The sequence below is a fragment of the Zingiber officinale genome, chromosome 2B (assembly GCF_018446385.1).
Source record: "Zingiber officinale cultivar Zhangliang chromosome 2B, Zo_v1.1, whole genome shotgun sequence".
Classification (NCBI taxonomy): Eukaryota; Viridiplantae; Streptophyta; class Magnoliopsida; order Zingiberales; family Zingiberaceae; genus Zingiber; species Zingiber officinale.
In genome coordinates this window covers 76171621-76192549 of record NC_055989.1, presented here as the reverse complement: position 1 = coordinate 76192549, position 20929 = coordinate 76171621, and the positions used below count along the sequence as shown (strand labels likewise).

The window sequence follows — 20929 nt, the reverse complement described above, 5'->3', positions numbered from 1 at the left end:
CTAAAATGAACAAACACTGAACCAAAATTTACCCCTGAACCTTCCAATTGACTAGGTAATGGTAAAGTTACTATCGTATCATTTAAAGGTAGTTTGAGTTTCCAAAACATCTTGTCAAGTAGAATTAGATTAGTATAATTGACCGACCTTGTATTGAAGAGAGTTTTGTGTATGGTGCTATCCTTTATGAATTTTAATATCGAAGAACAGTCTTAATTATAACGGTAATATGTCTACCTTGTGACCTAGGTTATGAGTCCAAGTTAGAAAACAACCTCTATTATGTACAATAAATCCAAAAGGATCATCCTTTCTTTTACGAACCTCAATATCAAAATTCTCAAGGATTTCAACCATAACAATCTTGCACCAGTGTTATTTACTTGAAAGATATATTGTGATCCTTAGAAACCCAACAATATTGCTCACGTTGAATTACTAAAAAATGCTTAAATTAGAAGTGTATTTTTTAAATCTAGGTACTCAAACCGATAATTTTTTATCAGCCACCACAATAAATCCAGAAGCATAAACCGTTTGTCACTCCATAACCAACTTTCCAACATTCTCTTCTTACTGGAGAAAATTAATTTTATAGTACATACACTGTAGTTAGGAATCAACCAATAAATACCTTATTAATCATGGAAGCATCTTACCATTTTATTGTAGCCTAGGAGCTTAAATTTTACATACTATAGAGAAAATTACTTTTAATTTTGGATGGGAAGAGAAAAGAAAAATTTTATGTGCATGTGCGCTCTTTCTCTCTCTCTCTATATATTTTTTATTTTTATCAAATCCTAACTCTATTTATATAATAACATATATCTTTAGCCCATCATAAAAAGATAGGTTACACACAAGGAGATCCACTTTATTGGAGCCCCCAATTCTAACATATTTAAGAGACAATTAGACATAGTCAACAGAGGCTAATAACAAGGAATGTGGCAAATTCAGTAAGATTGAAATGCTAGCACTAGCAATTGCTAGTGTATAAGTACTTTGATATTTGGATTATTCAACTTATCCCCTAAGTATCTGTGTCGTGGATACTCAATATTTTTACTGATCATCAATAAAAAAATTGTATCAATGGAATGTTTAACAGATATTTGCATTAATGTTAGATACTCACACTTGAATGAATCACACAGATTCGGTAAATGACACCCTTTGAGTGTGTTCTAGTGTTCAGATGCTTTCTAATGAGCTTGAAGTTAGTAAAGACTTTTATTTAGGAACATCATTGGAAGATATTTGTAGGCATATCAATCAAGAATTCTCAACTTGGGTATCTCGAAAATATAGATAATTGAAATAACAATTGAAGACAATAGTATCTTTATATCAAAATGAAAAAAAAAACTTTCATAGACTATCCATCAGTGACAAAAGAGAGAAATTCACAACTTGCAACTGCAATTCCTGTGCATAGCAAAGTAACAATAAGTGGAGGTGAAAAGATGGTGATAAACTCCTTATCAAGGCTACGACAATAGATTGCGAAAACCTTACAACTTTTGTTAATGGATAACTTTCCATTAGTGAAAATCACCAAAGATGAGTGTCTTGTAATTTTTGCTGAATTTCATGGATAAAGTAAAATTATCATACCAAATTAATATAAGAAATTTTAAGAGTACAATTGTCGAAACCTCCAATTTCAATCTAAAGCCTAGTTGAAAATATTAAGAGAGCAAATTGCCAAACCTCCAAAACTTCTGAGCAAAAGCAAGTTAAACGAAGTTTCCTCCTCAAGTCTACAAAGAGCATAAGGTTGTGTTGTTTCGAGAGAAATAAAAGAGTGAAAGTGAATGATCCTGTGCGGAAGCTGAGTAAACAGAGAGACTAGTGAGGTGGCTGGAATATTGACAGAGGAGAGCATTCGAGCTGGGAGCTACGAACTTGGTGCTGGGAGCTGTGGACTTGTGCATACCACATACATAGCCAATGGGGCGTGAGAGCGAGAACCATAGAGAGGGTCCCTGGTGTAGACACTCTGATGCTCAAGTCAGAGCAGTAATCGGCTAAAAAATACAGAAGAAGATGAATAGTAGAACATTAGTATGGATGTGTGTATGAACGTACGCGTGAGCATACGTGTTTGAGCATACCTGGCCAACGGAGAGGACCCCTTTTTATACCACCTCTTATAACCTTTGTAATAATGAGAAGGTAGAGAATCTCTAGTGTCAGAATATCTCATGTGATGAAAAATGTACGATAGTCTTCCTTATGCCAGAATAAGAGAATATTCTTTAGTGAATAGCTGTTATTCTCACAAGTTGTTACAATTCCATCACAATGTTGTTTCCTAGAGGAGATCCGACCGACTTTAAGACCGAGCGGATGTAACTGTGAGTTGCGCCCAGGAGAGATGAGGAACTGAGTTTGGAGATCTGATCGGCTCTGGGGTCGGACGGATATAGGCTGGGAGCCGCGCCTAGGAGAAATGAGGAATTAAATCTGGAGGTCGTGTTTATGAGGGGTAGGGAGTTGAGTCTCGTATGTCCGGCCGACGCTGGGTCACCGAATTTATGCTGAGAACCTTGCATTGGAGAAGTGGGGAGTTAAGCTCTGTAAGTTCGACCGAAGCTGGGGCCGATCGAGTTCATGATGAGAACCTTACATTAGAAGAGTGCGGAGCTGGACCGTGTAAGTTTGATCGGCGCTGGGGCTGACTCGGTTTATGCTGAGAATCTTACATTGGAGAAGTAAGGAGTTGGGCCCCGTAAGTCCGACCGGCGCTGAGGTTGACCAGGTTTATGTTGAAAACCTTACATTGGAGAAGTGGGGAGTTGGACCTAGGGCCAACTGGGTTTATGCTGAGAACCTTACATTAGAGAAGTGGGGAGCTGGGCCCTGTAAGTCCGACCGGCTAGTGGCTGCCCGAGTTTATGTGGGAAACCCTGCTTCTGAGAGGTGGTTCGTTCAGATATGTATACTCGGACTTTGACCGTCACCTCACATTGACTTTGGGCGTCACATCATCTTAACTATCGATCCCACATTACTTTTAGTGCCACTCACAACACGCCGTATCAATGAACATTATGTTTTTTTTAAAGAGAAAGTATGGAAAAAAACAAACAAACAAAGAAACATCTTTCTTTTCCTCAAAATTAATAGACCTAAATCAAAGAAAATAAGCATTGCATCGGCTTGCTTACTTTCTCTGTCTTGGCCTTTGCCTTTGCCTCTAGTCTCTAAGCCCACCTAACATAAATTCAGTTGCATCAACTGTTGATGGATGCTCATTATTACTTAACCATCAATCTCTGAGATTTGATCTCAGCCAGATCGAAAGGCATAAAAGAATTTCAAAGAAATACAACTAGAATTTTTCATGCATTCTTCATTCTGTTCTACTCTCTATCCCGCCTCCAAAAACACTATAATCAATTGATAAGAACAGGAAGCGAAGAAAGTTGTAATGCTAGAAAAAACGCTTGCACTTTCCTTTTCAATCCATTTTAAGACAACTCCCCAATTCCTATGCACAATGAAGCTCAGATTTCAGAAAACAACAAAACATGGAGACAGAATCAAAACCTTTGATCCACACCTCATGAATCCAACCTAATCTAAGTTCTAGCCCTCCCAGAAAAAGTTAAACATATACTAATCGTACGTGACGTGCACCCTCATCCTCTCCGATTGATCCGTGTGCGCATCCAAATGCCACAAACCGACAAGGGAAACCATCACTCTCCAAGCAAAGCCAAGTCCAACAAGCACAAGCAACAGGAAAACGGAGCGCAACAGAACAAAAATTGATCGAGCACTCAGATCCATACCGTTTTTGCCGATCAAGCTCCCCAGCGAACAAGATGCTCATCGCTTCCGCTGGATCCCCAAAGCAATCGCGACTTTGTGACAAGGTGATCGCGAGAGTTGCAGTAGGAATCGCCGGGACGAATGAAAGGAAGGGAACGAGTAGAGTGAGGAAGGAAATTAAACATAAAGACCCCCGCCCTAAAATACTACCTCGCGTATATTTTGCGCGTACAGTTTTAGCGTAGAACTAACGAGTTAGTATGGGCCACCATGTCTTGTAGTGGGATCCGATGGCGTCCACGTAAGTGAGAGTTCGATATGGACGGTCCATAATACCGCGCTATCCAAAACGGTTGGGAATAGGGTCCCTCCACGAATTGCCCATTTCACAACAACGCGCTGTCGTCTCATTTCGATCGCTGCGATTCCATGGCCGCTCCTTCCGTCGCTCTGATCCAATCCCTCGCCGCCTCTTCCTCCTCGCCATTCCGGAAAAGTCGGTTTTCCGCAGGAAGCTCGATCTCCGGCCGCTTTTCCAGCACGATTCTATTCCCCGGATCACCTCGGCTGCCCCTGCGCTTAACCTCCCGCACCGTAGACGCGCGGAGGAGGAGCGGAAGAGGCGCACGGGCGGCATACGTGTCCGCGCCTTCCGCCGACTTCGAATCCGTGTCCAAGAGAGAGAGCTCCTCCGATGACTTCTCACCCGCATCTCCTGCCGCTTTGAGCTGGGGCGTCATCTGGTCTCTCATCACTCACCACAAGCTCCGGATGGCCGCCGCGTGCGGTTCTCTCATTGGGGGAACTGCTTGTACCCTAGCGATGCCCATATTTTCTGGTAATGGATGTTTCGGTCCTTGCCTATGAAGATCATGTCCTATTTTGGCTTTGATATTAGAATTTTCGCGCTTCTCTCGTATATTTGTATATTTAATTCACTTCTTCTGGTCTCAACATCTTACACCTGTCTCACTTCTAAGGTTCTGTTTGGAGGAGTGAAAAAAAAATACTTACTACTTCTTTGTTGGAAAAGCTTGTTTGATAAAAAAGTGTTTTTTTTTGTAAGACGTATTGAACTTTTCTTTTGAAGACAATAGAATACCTAGTGAAACCAACATTTTTAAAACCTTCGTCTTCTCCTCTTAATTCACAGCTTATCATCAAATGGTAGATAATTGAGATGATGATGGTGTAATATCTTCGTCAAAATGCCATGTCAGTCCCAACTATATGGGATCAATTACTTGGTTCTCATCGTTGAACTCTATGCAAGACTGTATCATCAAATCATGAAGCCCTGTTAGTTCCAAATATCTGAGCTCTTCTCAGCCCCGGTCCTTCGACTCAGGAGGCCCAGGGCGGAAAAAAAGTCCAAAATAAATTTTTAATAATATACAATTCATTTAAACGATTTCTTCTGACATTTCTATTTGTAAAATCGTCCATAATATTATCAGTTTCAAAATTTTTCAAAATGTTTTTCTCAATACATTTTTCATTTGTTTACCATTTTACAAATTGCAACCTAAAAGGATAAAAGTAAAAGACAATATCAAAAGGTTCTGAAATATAAATTTGGACCCAACTACCCAAGGCCCCAATTACATGCCTAAAAAGATAAAAGTAAAAGACAATATCAAAAGATTCTGAAATATGAATTTGGGCCCAACTACCCAAGACCCCAATTACATGCCTATAATACATAATACTAAAAAAAAAAAAATTGGGCCCTCTCAAATTCTGGGCCCAGGGCCATCGCCCAGTGCCGCCCTCCTCCAGGGCCGGCCCTGGCTCTTCTTCATGGATCTTATCCCTCCATTGAATTATATGCAAGACTATATTACTACTAGAATTTCCCCAAGTACAACTGAGTTTTCCCTTTTCTAATGCTGATACATTTATAAGACCTTTTGTCCCAAAAGAGGAATTTAGTTGATCGTTTTATGTATAAGATTATCCTAAATAGGCCTGCTGCTATTTTTTATGTCTTTTTTTTATCAGTTTACTGGTTACTCTCTCTCTCTCTCTTTTTTTTTTCACTTTTTGCAGCTGCTAATAGTCTCTACATATTAAATCATGACAGGGAAGTTCTTTCAGATACTCACAGGCAGCATTTCTGAGCCTTTGTGGAGACTTCTCTCTCAGATTTCATTTTTATATGCTCTGGAACCCATATTTACTATCATCTATGTCACCAACATGACCATTATATGGGAAGAGGTTATGGCAAACTTAAGAGGCCAAATATTTAGACAGATATTGATTCAAAAGGTATGATTACCCTTGGTCATTCCTATGGTTACAACTGGATATGATTGTATAGTTGTCACTTGTGATAATATTGTGTTGCTTTTCTTCTCCTCTGTAAGATAATATTATCTAAGAAGTGCACGGAAGCTATTGTTTAGGAATAAGAGAAGGAAAATTGGAGCGAAGATGTGTAACTCTGATTTTCAATCTGATTTATCTGCTTTCTTAAGTTACTAATTTACTTCCAGTTGGTTTATTAGCATAAACCCCCCTCCACAAATAATTTATTGTTTGTTAGTTATTCCATTGTAATACACCAGAAACATTCTAATAATTTATTAAATCTCACGTTTGTTCTTAATGGTTTTGTAAAGTAAATATGATTATATTAGAGAAATAAATAAATTGAATTTGGTTCTTTGGTCAGAACAGGCAATGCCAGCTACACCTTTTAATTGCTTAAATTCATTAAATTCCTCTTCATGCTCATATCCAAGTTTTTTTTTTTTATTACATTATTGTTGAATAATCTAAAATTTTGTGGTTATACTTCTTTCTGCAGGTTGAGTTCTTTGACCGCCATAAGGTATGTATTCTGTAATTATTGTTGAGTTTTTTTATTACATTAGCTGCCCTCAAGTTGTGAGACTCATGGTTTGTTGTTGTTTTTGACTTGTTATAGTTATTCATTTTAATTTTATTCTGAGTGCACTATCTCTGAGAGTTTGAGCCCTATAATTTTGTGACATATTTTTATCAGGAACTTCAAGTTTAACCGCAGCATTTATTGCTCTGCTGGTTTCCCATTTTTTGTTGAGGATTGTAAGTTTCACAGGTCTTTTGCTTGTTGATAGATACATTTATTATCATGGGCAGGTTGGTGAATTGACTGGGTTGTTGACATCTGATTTGGGTTCCCTGAAGGACCTAGTTAATGATAATATCTCAAGGGATCGTGGGCTCAGAGCTCTCTCTGAGGCAAGATTCTTATTCATTAAAGACTGTATATGCATTTGACTTATAATTTCGAGAGATTGAACTATGTACTTATCCATTTATTTTTCTTTTTGTTAACAGTTTTTCTCTTAATTTTTTTTCACTTTACTATATATTGATTATGTTCATGATATATATATAAACTTTCACTTGAATTTATATCTTGCTTCTTCTTTGCTTCTTTTGTAGGTTGTAGGTACCGTGTGCATACTTTTCTTCCTCTCTACACAATTAGCTCCTATCCTTGTGTTGCTTATGGTTGCCATATCTGGTTCAGTAGGTAAGTTAAACATTCCCTTGGCAAATCAACTATTTAGTTACCATCTGCCTGTTTATGTGTTTCATATATCATTCCTTTTCGAGTATGCATGGTATTATCTAAAACACTTTTGAAAAATGGAAACTGTGCCAGACTGTCTCTGTCAGTAGACCACCCAACCCTACTGTGCTGATCAATATGTATTGGCACACACAATGATCAAATTATTATTTCCACCGTCAACTGGAAGTCCATGTTATTGATTATATGCACACCAAATCAGTACACCGTAGATATATCTTTCTAAGGAATATCATCTTTTATTGCCGAGCAAAGCGATAACTACCCAAAGTATGCATGATCTGTGTAATACTTACTTTTTCATTGTCTCATGTGTTTGTATGAAAGAGACATCAAAATAATTCTAGAATTTGTTCTCTGTCTGTCAAAAAAGTTTGGGTTCTAAAATTTTGTAACACAAAAACGAAACTTAACATGGATCAAAGGATTCACTTTTGATGTCAGGAGTCATATGATTTAGTAATTTAGCTGAGTAGCAGATTCTGTTTTCTTGTGGACCATCAGGATGCATGAGCATATTTCACCATAGTAATAGCAGTTAATCCACTGACAAGGATACACACTGTATTAAAGCTATTTATTATGGACCTGTTATTTTGTGTCTTGCATTTCAGATTTTGATGACATTGTTGTTACTCGTTGAGGCATAGAAAAACAGGCCATGTATCTTTGTGTTCTCTATATTATTCTTGCTAGTATTTTGCTTCCTTTCAGTCATCTGGCAATCACAGATCTGATCATTGACTTCATTAAAAATTGATTACTGTTGGTTCAAAATAAAATTGTTCAATTCTGATGCTTGACTAATCAGAGTTTGTTCTTACTGCATAGGAATGTGTAACTAGATTCTTACAGTAGATTCTGCACTGAATGTTTCCTGTGGACTTTGGTATAAAAGTAAATAATATTTTTCTTTCATCTTACAATTCTCAAATGTATTGTATACATTCAATTGAAGTGGTTATTAATCTTTTAAGGCTAGACCCTTTTGTATTTTGACAATCACTATATAGGATATGCTTCTTTGAATCAATCTCTTACTTTGCTTCCATGCATTAACTGTAAATTAGCTGTTCTAACGTGTAATGACATGTTCATACCTCTGACATGCTCAGCAATATTTAAACGGTCGACAATTCCTGCTTTCTTATCTCATTCAATGGCCCAAGCAAACATATCAGACTGTGCAACTGAAACATTTTCTGCAATTCGTACTGTAAGTTTCACAACTATCTTATTACTTATCTCCTGTTCATCTTTGGTTTTATATAGTCATACACATATCTTCTTTTTTTCATTCTACAGGTAAGAAGCTTTGCTGGTGAGAAACGACAAATCTCCATTTTCAGAAATATGGTAAGGTTTTGACATACAATTTCATGGTAATTCTTATTTAAGGAAATTGCTAGGAAGTATTTAAATAGGCTTACTTTTGCAAAATGAAATGAAAATGACCTGAAATATTTTCCACCAATATCAGATCAATTTGTTTTTAATCCTTGTGAAATGCTGAGCTTCCATCTTATTTTGTTTGTAGGTGCTTGCATACCAGAAGAGTGGAATAAGACTTGGTTTGTTGAAGTCTGCAAATGAATCCTTAACAAGGATGGTAGTCTACATTTCTCTAATGGCACTTTATATTCTCGGTGGAAGCAAAGTGAAGACAGTAAGGAACTTCATATTTTTGTAACATGTCTCATGTTATTGCCAAGAATGTCACCATATAGACAAAAAATTCAAAATGGATCCCGTTTTGTTCTTTTTAAATATTAAATACATTACAATCATAGGCAAAGTATGCTTTATGTTGCAATTAGATACATGGGTTTCTTGTTGCAATCACATGTAATGCCTTTTAGAGGTGTTCTATTCTTATGAGAGCTTTCCATCTTTCGCTAATGTTCAAACTGGAAACTGAAGTAAAAAAATCTGCGATGCTGACCTTTTTTTTCCTAACTTTTGGATCACTTCATTGTTCAATTTCAGGGCAAACTCTCTGTTGGAACTATGATCTCCTTTATAGGTTATACCTTCACACTAACATTTGCGGTGAGTTGCTATAATTTTTTTTGAATATAAGAGGTGCATTATTACATAATTACAAGTATCGCAGGTTCAAGGGGGTGTTAACAGTCTTGGAGATCTTCGCCGGACATTCGCTGCCACTGAACGCATAAACTCTATACTTTCTGCTGCTGAAATTGACGTGCCACTCGCATATGGCTTAGAGAAGGAATTTCAAACAAATGAAGCAGATGTTGATCTTAGTTTGGATAATGGAGGACTTCCTACTAAGAAAGCGCAAGGCATAAGTAATCATTCCATGTCAGCATTGAGATCTACAAGTGGCGGATGTAGCCTTGCTCGTTCAGGAGACATCCATCTAGAAGGTACGCTTCTTTATTAGTTTTTTGGTAATACCTTTCACTAGTTTTGTTAAAAGTCCTCTGCAAATAGCTACATGGTCCAATCTTTCTCCAAAATTTGTGTAATTCCGATCTTGCCATGCACCCCTGTGGCTTCTGCAACATATCTCTAGTTATTAGCAACCGCAAAGCTTTCCTGGATATAGAATAAGTTCATTGATATTACTATTTGCTCAGAATCTCCTATTTGAGACTGGTTTCTTGATTAGTCTTTATTAATCCTGATCGCAGATGAGCAACTCCTGTTGTTTCTTTTGTTTTCAACTAGTTGGAACATCTGGATAACTTTCATTGGCTTCGTTTAGCACAGATATATACTTCTCTTATCCTTTGAGGCCTGATGTGGAGGTCCTAAATGGTCTCGATCTGACTCTCCAATGTGGAAAAGTAACTGCCCTAGTGGGGCCTAGTGGCTCTGGAAAAAGTACAGTCGTACAACTCCTGGCACGGTTTTACGAGGTATATGAGATAATATTTACGAAAAAAAATATTACATATATAAAAGAGATTCACGACCCATTGACTGAATTTTTTTGCCTACCCAGCCAACGAGAGGGCGCATTACTGTGACAGGGGAAGATATCAGAACCTTTGACAAAAGGGAATGGGCTCAGGTCGTCTCAGTAGTTAATCAGGTATCTTTTGGCATTCAGTACCCGCACAAGAGTTATTTGATTATCCTTCTGAATTATTGAACTTATAATTTACATCTTTCTTCTGTCGGAAAATGAAATTGAACATGCTTTATTGTTAGAACATGCACTCACGATCACAACCTAAAACAACATTATGCTAAAGGTATGAGATATGCTATGTGAAATGGAAAATGGATATTGATGTGTCTTTGAGAAGGCAAGAAGCATATAAGATTTTATAACTTCCTTTGCTCGGTAGAAGTGTTATTATGTTCTTCACTTCATATTAGAAATTCACACAATTGTGAAGTACTGCCATACAAAATCACTTCATTTTGAGTTTTAACAAAAGTGCAATGTTGTCTGGATTGATTCATATTCCATATATTACCTAACATATTACTTTTCAGGAACCTGTTCTGTTTTCAGTTTCCATCGGAGAAAATATTGCTTATGGGCTTCCTGATGAGAATGTCTCCAAAGAGGACATAATAAAGGCCGCCAAAGCCGCCAACGCTCACGAGTTCATAATCTTACTTCCTCAGGTAAATAACATGTTCACTTTGTTAACGACTCAACCTTGACAATCTTTTCCACTCGTCATCCAAATTCATCAGGCAATTGATAATATCTGACTCAGGGTTATGACACACTAGTTGGCGAACGAGGAAGCCTCTTAAGTGGCGGACAGAGACAGGTAATAATCATAATTTACACTATCATAGCATTTCTCATCGTTTCAAAAGATTGTTGTTCCTCACTTTGCAGAGAATTGCTATTGCACGAGCTCTTCTTAAAAATGCTCCAATTTTGATACTCGATGAGGTAACTCATTCTACCATCATCCTCTTTAGATTTTGATTGATTGTTCGATTACATTAAAAGCTCATCATTATTCTATAAAAACTACTAATACTAGAAAAAGCCCATACTAATTCCCTGACTAACCAAGTAAAGATCTAGAGAGGTTCTACTATTTTAAAATTGAGACATTTTGCAAACAAAGATAAACTATATCGTAAGAACTAAGAAATGAACTTTGCTATTGTCGAAGAATTGGTAAGTTGATATGGGATGAAATTTTCTGTGCAGGCCACCAGTGCTCTGGACACAACCAGTGAACGCCTGGTGCAGGAGGCTCTCGACCATCTGATGAAGGGAAGGACATCTTTGGTGATCGCCCATCGACTAAGCACCGTGCAAAATGCACACCAAATTGCTGTTTGTTCAGGTGGTAAGATCGCAGAGCTAGGAACCCATATGGAATTGCTAGCCAAGGGAGGCCAATACTCCTCCTTAGTCGGAACACAACGGCTCGCATTTGAGTGATGAGTCCTCAGCACTTCCATAGTCAAGTCACAAGCATAAGGTCAGTAGACTTCTTTCTCTTCTTCATTCTGGTCGAACCGAACCATTTTGTTTGGATCGATCGGTCAGTTTTGGTTTTTTCAGTTTTGGTTTAAAAAACGCCATTTGTTAGGCCTCTACTAATGAAGAATTTTGAACTCAGGCCCTCCTCGTGTCAGAAAATACTCAATTCGAAGACCTCTTCGACTTGTGAGTTGGAATATACTCGTATCTGAAACACTACTGATTTCAATCATCACATTCAACAAGGAAGTTATGGCTTTTTACCCCAGGCTTCATAAAATATACAAGTGTATATTTGAAATATATTTTTAAATAATTTCTTTGTTTTTTGTAATTACTAATACATTTTTTGGTATATTTTACTACTTGGAATTATAGTTGAATTGCCTTGAGTAGGTAGACAGCCATTCAATGCTCTAGGAGTGTAAATTTTTGTAATGTGCTATTTTTTTTGAAAAAAAAAGGTGTATATTATTTTTCTATCAAATCATAATGGTTTTAGTTTTTTCTCATATTATTCATTTTTTGATAGTTTTTTTATTTTAGGAGTTCAGGGGAAAGCAATGGAGATAATATATTTATTTATATACGTGTTTGAATTAAAAAATAGAAATAAAAATAGAAATAAATTCATAAATTGTTTTTTTTGTTTGTCAATTGTTTATAAATTTTATTAAGTTTATTTATTTTATATATAATTTGGGTTTTGAGTAAATGTTAATAGCTCAATGTCCGAACTGAGCCGTTATAATAATCCGGTTCAGAGTTGGGCCTGGTTTATATGCTAGCGCACTGTGCCTCTCTCTCTCTCTCTCTCTTCTGACGTCGGTTCTTGGGAAGGGACGAGCGATGGCTGTGGAATCCCCGGGCGATGCTGGCAACAAGGTGAAGGCCTCGGTGGCTTCGGGCCCACCGGTTCCTAGGCCGGCGGCGACGCCCGAGGACGAGATCCGCGCGGTGGCTCGCAAGTTCTCCGACCAGCCCGTCCAAAACCCCGATCGCGGCGTCTGGGCTGTCCTTACCGCCATTTCGAAGAACGCCCGCCAGCGACAGCAGGTGCCACTTCCTTATTTCCCTCTCTCCTTCACCCTTTCCTTTGTCTTCCTCTTCACCCTATCGAGGACCCACGACTGGCGACCCAGCCGTAGCGCTAAACCCTAGCCTTTCTCGGTTTTCGCCGCAATGCTGATCGATAAGGGATTCAACTTTATGGTGTTGACGCCTGATCTTTGTATAATCTTTCGGCTAAAGTAGCTAGTTTACTTCATCCTGTTTGCGCACAGTGTGAAAGGATGTTTCACAGGCTGCTTTGAACTTTGTTGACCTACTCCGAGCAAAAAATTTTAGCTGTTCAAGTTTCTTTTGAGAAAGATTGCTCTTTTTTGGGGTACGGAAATGCATTTGACTGAAATGGCTTTGCATTAAAAGAGTACTTGTTTCTTCGGAAGTTTCAAGATGTCAACAATTTCAGTTAGCTTCCATGCTTGTTTATTTTTTGCGCTGAACTAGTTCGGCAGCTACTTTTTTCTTGTCATGATTTATGTTTGACGATGATGTTTATTGTAAAACAAAGGGAATGAATATTCTCCTGAGCGGCGATGAACACAGCTTGGGAAGATGCGTTGAGGATCCACGCTACCAGATAAGTACAATGGCTGTCAGCGGGAGTCATTGCAAAATATTTAGGGATAAAGTGGCAGTAGGAGATGCTGAGGTTGATCCTAATACTTCTGTGCCAGTTTTCTTGAAGGATACCAGGTTGGAAAATATGATAAACAAGGGATTCGAGTTGATAGTCATGTTACTATTCGTTTTATTCCCTATGTTATTACTATTCTTTTTCTTTCTTTTCAGCACAAATGGGACTTATCTCAACTGGACAAGGCTGAGAAAGCATTCTCCTCAAACTAGACTTCAACATGGAGATATAATAGCATTTGTAGCTCCTCCTAATAGTGGTAAAAGAATGCAATTCTACAAAAAAGTTGTTCCATTATCAGCCACTGTATTATATACGTATTTTCACTCTTATGTCTTGATGCTTAGCATTGGTACATTACTTTTCTTAGATACATTCAAACAATATTTTCAGCATGAAAAATCTGTATTTTGTTTATTCAATTTGTGTGTATTTATGTGAATATGTTACTTGTATGCCTGCATCATCTTGCATGCATCTTCTTCAGAATTCTGTGATCTGTATTCGAATGAATTTGTTTGTTGTGTGCCTTTTTTGTATTTAGATGAAGATAGTGAATTTTATGAACTTTAATTTTGCAAAGCATCATATAACAATGAATCTAGATTGCTTCAAGGATAAGAGGTTCATAGAGATCATTTCTTAATGCTGAAATGTTTGGAATTTTGAATAGTTCAGTCCTTTTAGAACCTCTTAAGAACTTATTATTTTAGCTAAGACAAAATTGAGGTTATAAATACTTAAAATAAGAACTTTTTAAGTGGTACTGTAACATAAAATCGTAAACTAAGCATAACGTATTTTTATGAATTATAAAATTTATACGCACTTCAAATTTAATTGATTTTGGATATTTAAAGCAAATTAGAATATGGTGCTGATGGGGTCACAATTTTAGTTTACCATGACATCTCAAATAGAAACAGAGCACATACTTGACCATTTGTTTTCTTATTATGACTAAATACGTGATAATTGTTTGTATTTGAGCAAATCAAAAGAGCATTCCTTTAGCTATTGCTGCTTTTCATGCACCTCAACCATTAATCTGTTTAATGTACATCTCTTCCTTATGAATAAAGCAGATTCCACTTGATTTTTCTGTTCATAGTATCTTGATTCTATCCTCTGTTGCAGCTCAAGCCTTCCTGCTCTAAAATGATCTCTTCTTGTTGTCATCTTAAAAGGAGTCTTTCTGTTTCAGTTTCATGGATACCCATTTTTAAAATTTTAATCTTGTTAATTGATGATTTTTTTTTACTATGACAAAACATATTAAATAAGGTTGTATCCATTTTGCAGTTCAACAATTATTTACTGTTCTGTTGGCTTTTGTTGCTGTTACGTTAATCAATTAATTTGATCAAAAGTTTGTGGATAATATACTACACTAGTCATTCTCTTGACTAGCTGTACTATGTACTGATTGAATATTTAATTTGATATTTGTGGAAACAACCTTTTGCAAAGCAGGTAAGGCTTCATACAATAGACCCTTATCTGGGACCCGCATTGGCTTGAGTTTTGTGCACCGGGCTGCCCTTTTAATTTGATATTTGTCTGCTCCTTAATAGCTTTTCTACCTGTAATTTCTCTTGCTTTGCATACCCACTATGATCCTTTGTTATAGGCTTATCACAGTGGGGATTTTTGTTTGTATTATGATTATATTTATTTGTTATGTTTTTTTTTTGTATTCTGATTATCCACTTTCCTTTCAGAAAATTCCTATGCTTTTGTATATCGGGAAGTGCACCGGCCGTCGTTTCTAGCAAATGGTTCAACTCTGAAAAGGAAGTCAGGTAAGTATCAATTGCTCAAAAGTCATTTTGAGATATGGGTTTTCTTTCTATGATTTCCGTTTGTGATATTTGGATGTAATGTGGCTGGGAAAATTTTGTTGCAAATTGATAATTATCTGTATGTTGGATGTAATGCTGAAGACGAGCTGGATGTGGATAGCAAGAGGTTTAAAGGTATTGGCATTGGTGCTCCTGATGGTCCGATCTCCCTTGATGATGTTCGCAGCCTTCAGAGATCTAATACGGTAGTGTTTATCACCCTATTTAGAAGCTCACTGGTTGATATACTGGTTTGGCTAATGGAGATGCCTTGGCAATTTAAACTTGCAGGAACTTAGGCAGCAATTGGAATCACATGTTCTCACCATTGAGACATTGAAAGGTCAAAGCCGGTCACAGATGGCTCACCATGAAAATGTAACTCTTTTTATTGCCAACTTCTTTTTATTTTATTTTTCTGGCATCACTTTTTGGGTCTATTTATGGAATAGTAAACTCTGATATTAGCTTTCTTTTAATCTAAATTTGGTGACTACTACTACATTGACACGAAAACAATCATATTATGCTGTGAGTCATACTCTGGAAAGGTGAATACAGTCACTAGCTTATTCTTGAATTTCCAGTTTATTTAGCTTCATCATAAAACGAAAGTTGATTTTTTAATATTCTTGCAATCCTGAAGTAATTGTTTTATGACTCAATGTCCTCTTTTCAGTGAACTCCCATTTTAGTTGCAGGACCCACACACTATATAGGACATCTAAAGTATATTTACATGTTATTGCTCGGATATTATTAGACAAAGGATTTTATTTTTGTACTTCATTCATTCATCAACTTATTTTTGTACATGTTGCCTACTTACCAAGGACGTTTGGTTTTTAGACTAGTGACATTACCTTGTTTTAACAATTAAATTCAACTGTTTTTTTAATCATCTCCTAATTAAGCTAGTTGAACATGTAGGAACTGAAAGATTTGAAGGAAATCGTGTCAAAAGGTTTCCATGATCAGATTGAGGAACTAAAATGTGCATTAAATGAGAAGCATGAAGAAATAAATTCACTTAGTACAGTGTCTGCTGAATTACGAAGCTCCGTGAAGGATCTTAAAGAAAGACTTAGTGCATCTGTGCAATCCCGTATTGATGCAGATGAGATTATTCAGAGGTAACTACATGTCCTGTATTGATATACTATATCTGTGGTATTATCCTTCTTTCCGCCACTAAAATTTCTTCATTATTTCTAAGTTTTTAAGCTTCATATCTGTTTGTTTCTAATTGAGATGGAAATTAATTTGAATTTGAACTGCTTTTATAGTCAGAAAGCAACAATATCTGAACTTGAAGCTCGTCTAGATGAGGAAAGAAATCAGAGAAGAGAGGAGAGGGAACAAGCAGCTGCAGATTTGAACTCTGCAATAAAGAGAATTCAACTTGAAGCCCAAGAGGAAATCAAGAGACAGGCAGATAATTATCTAAGACAACACAGAGAACAGCAAGAAGTTATCAGTAAACTTGAGGTGAGTTATGTGTTCTTTGATGTTATTTCTTGCCTTTGATCTTCATGCTCCGAGGAAGGAGAATAAGTTATTTCATTGATCTTACCCAGAATATCTTTCATTGTTCTTTACATGTGTCATAGAGCTATGAACACTTTTTCCTAATAAATCATGAAGAACATAGTTTGATATGGAAATAATCATCAGCCACATAGGTCCTAACTATTAGTGGTAGGCTTCATGGGTGTTCTCCGTCAATTGAACTCTATGCCATTTGCTAGACTTTGATAAGGAAATAATGGAAAGAAAACCTGAAATTAAGCAGGGAAATAGTATATAGGACGTGGACCCATGAAATTAGATCTTGGCTTCATTTTCAAGTTAAGATTTGATTCTGCAATGGCTTCCATAATTTTAAAAGATTAATTTGTTAGGAATGGGACTAATTTATATAGTTTGTTCTTGAATAAAATAAGTATTATGAGTTCTTATTGTTGCTTGGTGCCTAATTCACATTTTAATTACAATAAAAATATATCAATTCTTTTGCCAGGAGTCTGAGAAAGAAAGCCGCTTGCTTGTAGAAACATTACGAGTGAAGCTGGTAATTTCGTGATGTTTTTCCTCTGAAAATTGAAATTTTTATCACACGTTTTCGCCTCCCATATCTCCAGCAGTGATTATTCTATCCTTTCAACAGGGAGATGCTAGGGAAAACCTAGTTACTTCAGAAAAGAAAGTTAGACAGCTAGAAATTCAAGTCAAGGATGAACAACTAGTATCAATGAATAGCCAAAAGGTATGTTTCAATCTAGTTTTCTACCATGCATATTTTTTTATTAAAATAGTTTTTGTATGACGCGCGCGCGCGCGCGCACACACACACACATATATATATATATATATATATATTGCTTTCTTTCAATTCGAGAAGAATTCACACAGTTACTGAGGATAACCCTGCTGCCCTAACCTGAGTGGGCATTCTTCTTGACAACACATTATTATGACACCTCTCTATATATGGTAGTTTTTGTGTTTATTTTACTTTATTTTCTTACAGAAATCAGAATCACTGGAGGCTGAACTAAAAAGACTGAGAAAGGATATTGAAAGTGAAAAGGTAGTGATTATAGGTCTTTACTTTGCAATTCAAATCTCAGTATTATTCTTCCTTTTTGGATCAAGGTTTATGCAGTTATGATGCATAACTGGACTCAAAACTCTCCTAATTGTTGGCCAAAGTTCATAGCAAAATCAACGCATTTGATGTGTAAAATTTCTTCCACTTGATTACATTTAAGAAGAATCACATATTCTATCCCTAGCTTGACCTGAATCTTGATTTTACCTGCTTCACTTTTGCTGCCTTCAGACTAAGAAAATTGTATATGAATTTTGTGAAGCAAGGCATGAATTTTGGTTGTAATTTGTATGCAATATAAAGTTACTCTCACAAAGGCTTTTCACGGATGAAACTCTATTGTCAACTGTTGCGTTTCCTAAATTTGAATGTAAATATTCTCTAAAATAACCTCCACATATATTTCATCAGTCATTCACCTCTGTATGTTTTGGTTTTCACTTTTCTCTTGGGCAATTAATTACTTGAGGCAGGGTTTATGAGCTTATCACGATCTGCATGTGAGTTTCTGAGTTAGTCTGAGAATGTCTTGGGCTGTTGTTAGCAGGTGGCACGGGAAGAAGCTTGGGCAAAAGTCTCTGCTCTTGAACTTGAGATTGCTGCTGCAATCCGTGACCTTTCAATTGAAAAACAGAGGTTTCAAGGAGCCAGAGAACGCATAATTCTTCGGTAAGCATGGAATATACAGAATAAATTTATGATAAATAATTATAAAGATACATATATTGGGTAGTAGACATGGAATGTTGACTTATATGAAAATTAAATTCTGCTATGCTTGGCCTTAAAGATTATTGTAATCTTAGTAGGAATTGATTGTGAAGTAAATAAATTAAATTCCACTGTGACACAGGGAGACTCAGCTCCGCGCATTTTACTCCACCACAGAGGAAATTTCTGCATTGTTTGCAAAACAACAGGAACAGCTTAAGGCAATGCAAAGGACTTTGGAGGATGAAGAGCACTATGAGAATTCGTATATAGAAACTGATCCTGTGGAACCTGTGACTGGAAAAATTAATGTTGGAGAAAGATATGAGCTCTGTAAAGGAGCTTGTGGTTCTTTTACCCCAAAGAACGTCCAAGATGCAAATGATGCATCATGTTCTGAGGATGATGATGATGTTAGCACAACCGAAAAGCATGATTGCAGCCTGGTAAGCCACGGTAGCACTCAAGACTTGGAATGTACTAGTGCTGATAGGCTGGTCAGGGGATTTGGTTCAGATATTGAGGGAGTCAGCATGGCTGTGGCTCCAGAGGGAGATCCTACTGATACCGAACGAGTTATGGAAACTGAAAGTCAAGTTGGTGATGCTGTCTTCAATGAAAAAAATACTGCTTTACATAGATGCAGCAACCTCGGAGGGGAAACTATGCAGCTTGATGATGAGGCCCAGCCACAAGAAAAGGCAGGACCTAATGATGGCAACTGCACGATTGGAGGCTGCTCAGTGCAAAGGCTACAGGATACTGAAAATGGGACAGTAAAAACTGCCGATCTTCTTGCCTCAGAAGTTGCTGGGAGCTGGGCAATGAGCACTGCCCCCTCTGTCAATGGAGAAAATGAATCTCCTATGAGCATGGGGAATGCTAATGCTGCTGGAGCAGAGGATGTGGCGGCGGCGGCCTTGCTTCTCTGCTCTGATGGCTTGGCAGCTGGAAGTCAAAGTAATGTTAGTCAAGGCGTAACCAAACTAACCAAAGAACACAGGGCACTGAATGCCATGATTAAGATTGTTGCTCCTGAGTTTGAGCAAAGATTCCAGGCTGATGGAGATGCACAAGGGGGTGAATCCATGTCTGATGCTGAAACACAGAGTAGCAATAACAGTGATGCCAATCGTGATATCGACCAAAGCAATCATGATGGTAACGACGATGCTAGTGATTCTGATGATGCAACACGAGATAACCAAATGATTGAAGATTCTGTTGGTTGATTGTGTAAGATATTGTAGAAAATTAGTATCCATGTCACTCAATATAGTTTTTCTAATATTTTCCAATTTTCTAGATGTTTTGTATATATTGTAGAATGTTGGTTTGGTGGATTATCATTTTCTTTGATGGTAACATACTAACATAAACATTTGTATGACTAATATTGCTGATTTTTTTTTCTTTCGAAATATTGTGTGCTGGAAAGTTCACAAAGTGAAGATAGTTTTAAATTATATCTAGGAAAATCTCATAGGTATTTGCATTTGCCAATATTGTTTTAAATTGATACACATATCATAATTCATTCAAGAATTAGTCCTGAATAATTTGACTTTTTAATTTAACTTGTTTATCTAATGAACTATGTTATAATCTCTTTTTAAACATAAACATTTGTCTAACTATTATTGCCGTTTGTTTTTTCTTTTGAAATGTTGTGGGATGGAAAGTTCACAAAGTGAAGCACCTTGTGATAGTTTTAAATTATATCTAGGAAAATCTCAAAGGTATTAATATAATTTTATTACAATTCATTCAAGCATTAGTTAAGAATAATTTTACTTTTTACTTTTATGCTAATGTATTATATTGAACCGAATTTTGATGCAATGATAAAATTATTGTCATGTGATTTTAAAATACAATAAACTTAATATGATTCAATTCTTCCTTGAGATTTATCATTGTCATGTGATTTTAAAATACAATAAACTTAATATGATTCAATTCTTCCTTGAGATTTATCATTGTCATGTGATTTTAAAATACAATAAACTTAATATGATTCAATTCTTCCTTGAGATTAACATTGATAGCAATTTTATGTACTAGACTGTCCTTTATATTAATGTATTATGTTATAATCTTCATATTTTTATCATAAAAAAATCCCTCTTGAGAAGGATTTATGACGCAATGGTAAGGTACGTTATTATTGTATGATCTGACAATTGCAAATTTGAATCATAAATATGATCCGACAATTACAAATTTGAATCGTAAAAATAATCAAGATAAAACTACATATAATAAA

General features: G+C 36.5%; 2 protein-coding genes across 4 annotated transcripts; both read left to right on the top strand.

Moving 5' to 3' along the window:
* The first annotated feature begins 4197 nt into the window (after positions 1-4197).
* LOC122045930 (ABC transporter B family member 28-like) lies at positions 4198-12734 on the top strand. 2 transcript variants are annotated; one of them, XR_006130149.1, is made up of 18 exons: positions 4198-4621; positions 5867-6054; positions 6596-6619; positions 6910-7011; positions 7219-7309; positions 8485-8585; positions 8675-8725; positions 8907-9035; positions 9356-9418; positions 9483-9759; positions 10106-10254; positions 10341-10430; positions 10841-10975; positions 11071-11127; positions 11199-11255; positions 11523-11799; positions 11941-11987; positions 12642-12734. XR_006130149.1 is itself a non-coding variant. In XM_042606365.1 (17 exons), exons 1-16 carry the CDS (start codon positions 4213-4215, stop codon positions 11757-11759), a joined length of 2160 nt encoding a protein of 719 aa, XP_042462299.1. In that variant the 5' UTR covers positions 4198-4212; the 3' UTR covers positions 11760-11799; positions 11941-12288. The 2 variants fall into 2 exon arrangements, 1 of the variants encoding a protein (XP_042462299.1); XM_042606365.1 differs by lacking the exon at positions 12642-12734 and having other exon boundaries at positions 11941-12288.
* On the top strand, positions 12651-20057 carry LOC122045929. 2 transcript variants are annotated; one of them, XM_042606364.1, is made up of 13 exons: positions 12651-12857; positions 13375-13559; positions 13656-13759; positions 15222-15302; positions 15444-15547; positions 15633-15719; positions 16272-16474; positions 16628-16829; positions 17362-17412; positions 17509-17607; positions 17872-17931; positions 18500-18621; positions 18806-20057. In XM_042606364.1, the coding sequence occupies exons 1-13, from the start codon at positions 12651-12653 to the stop codon at positions 19893-19895; spliced, it is 2595 nt and encodes an 864-aa protein (XP_042462298.1). In that variant the 3' UTR covers positions 19896-20057. The 2 variants fall into 2 exon arrangements, with proteins under 2 accessions (XP_042462298.1, XP_042462297.1); XM_042606363.1 differs by having other exon boundaries at positions 18497-18621.
* Positions 20058-20929: the final 872 nt, after the last annotated feature.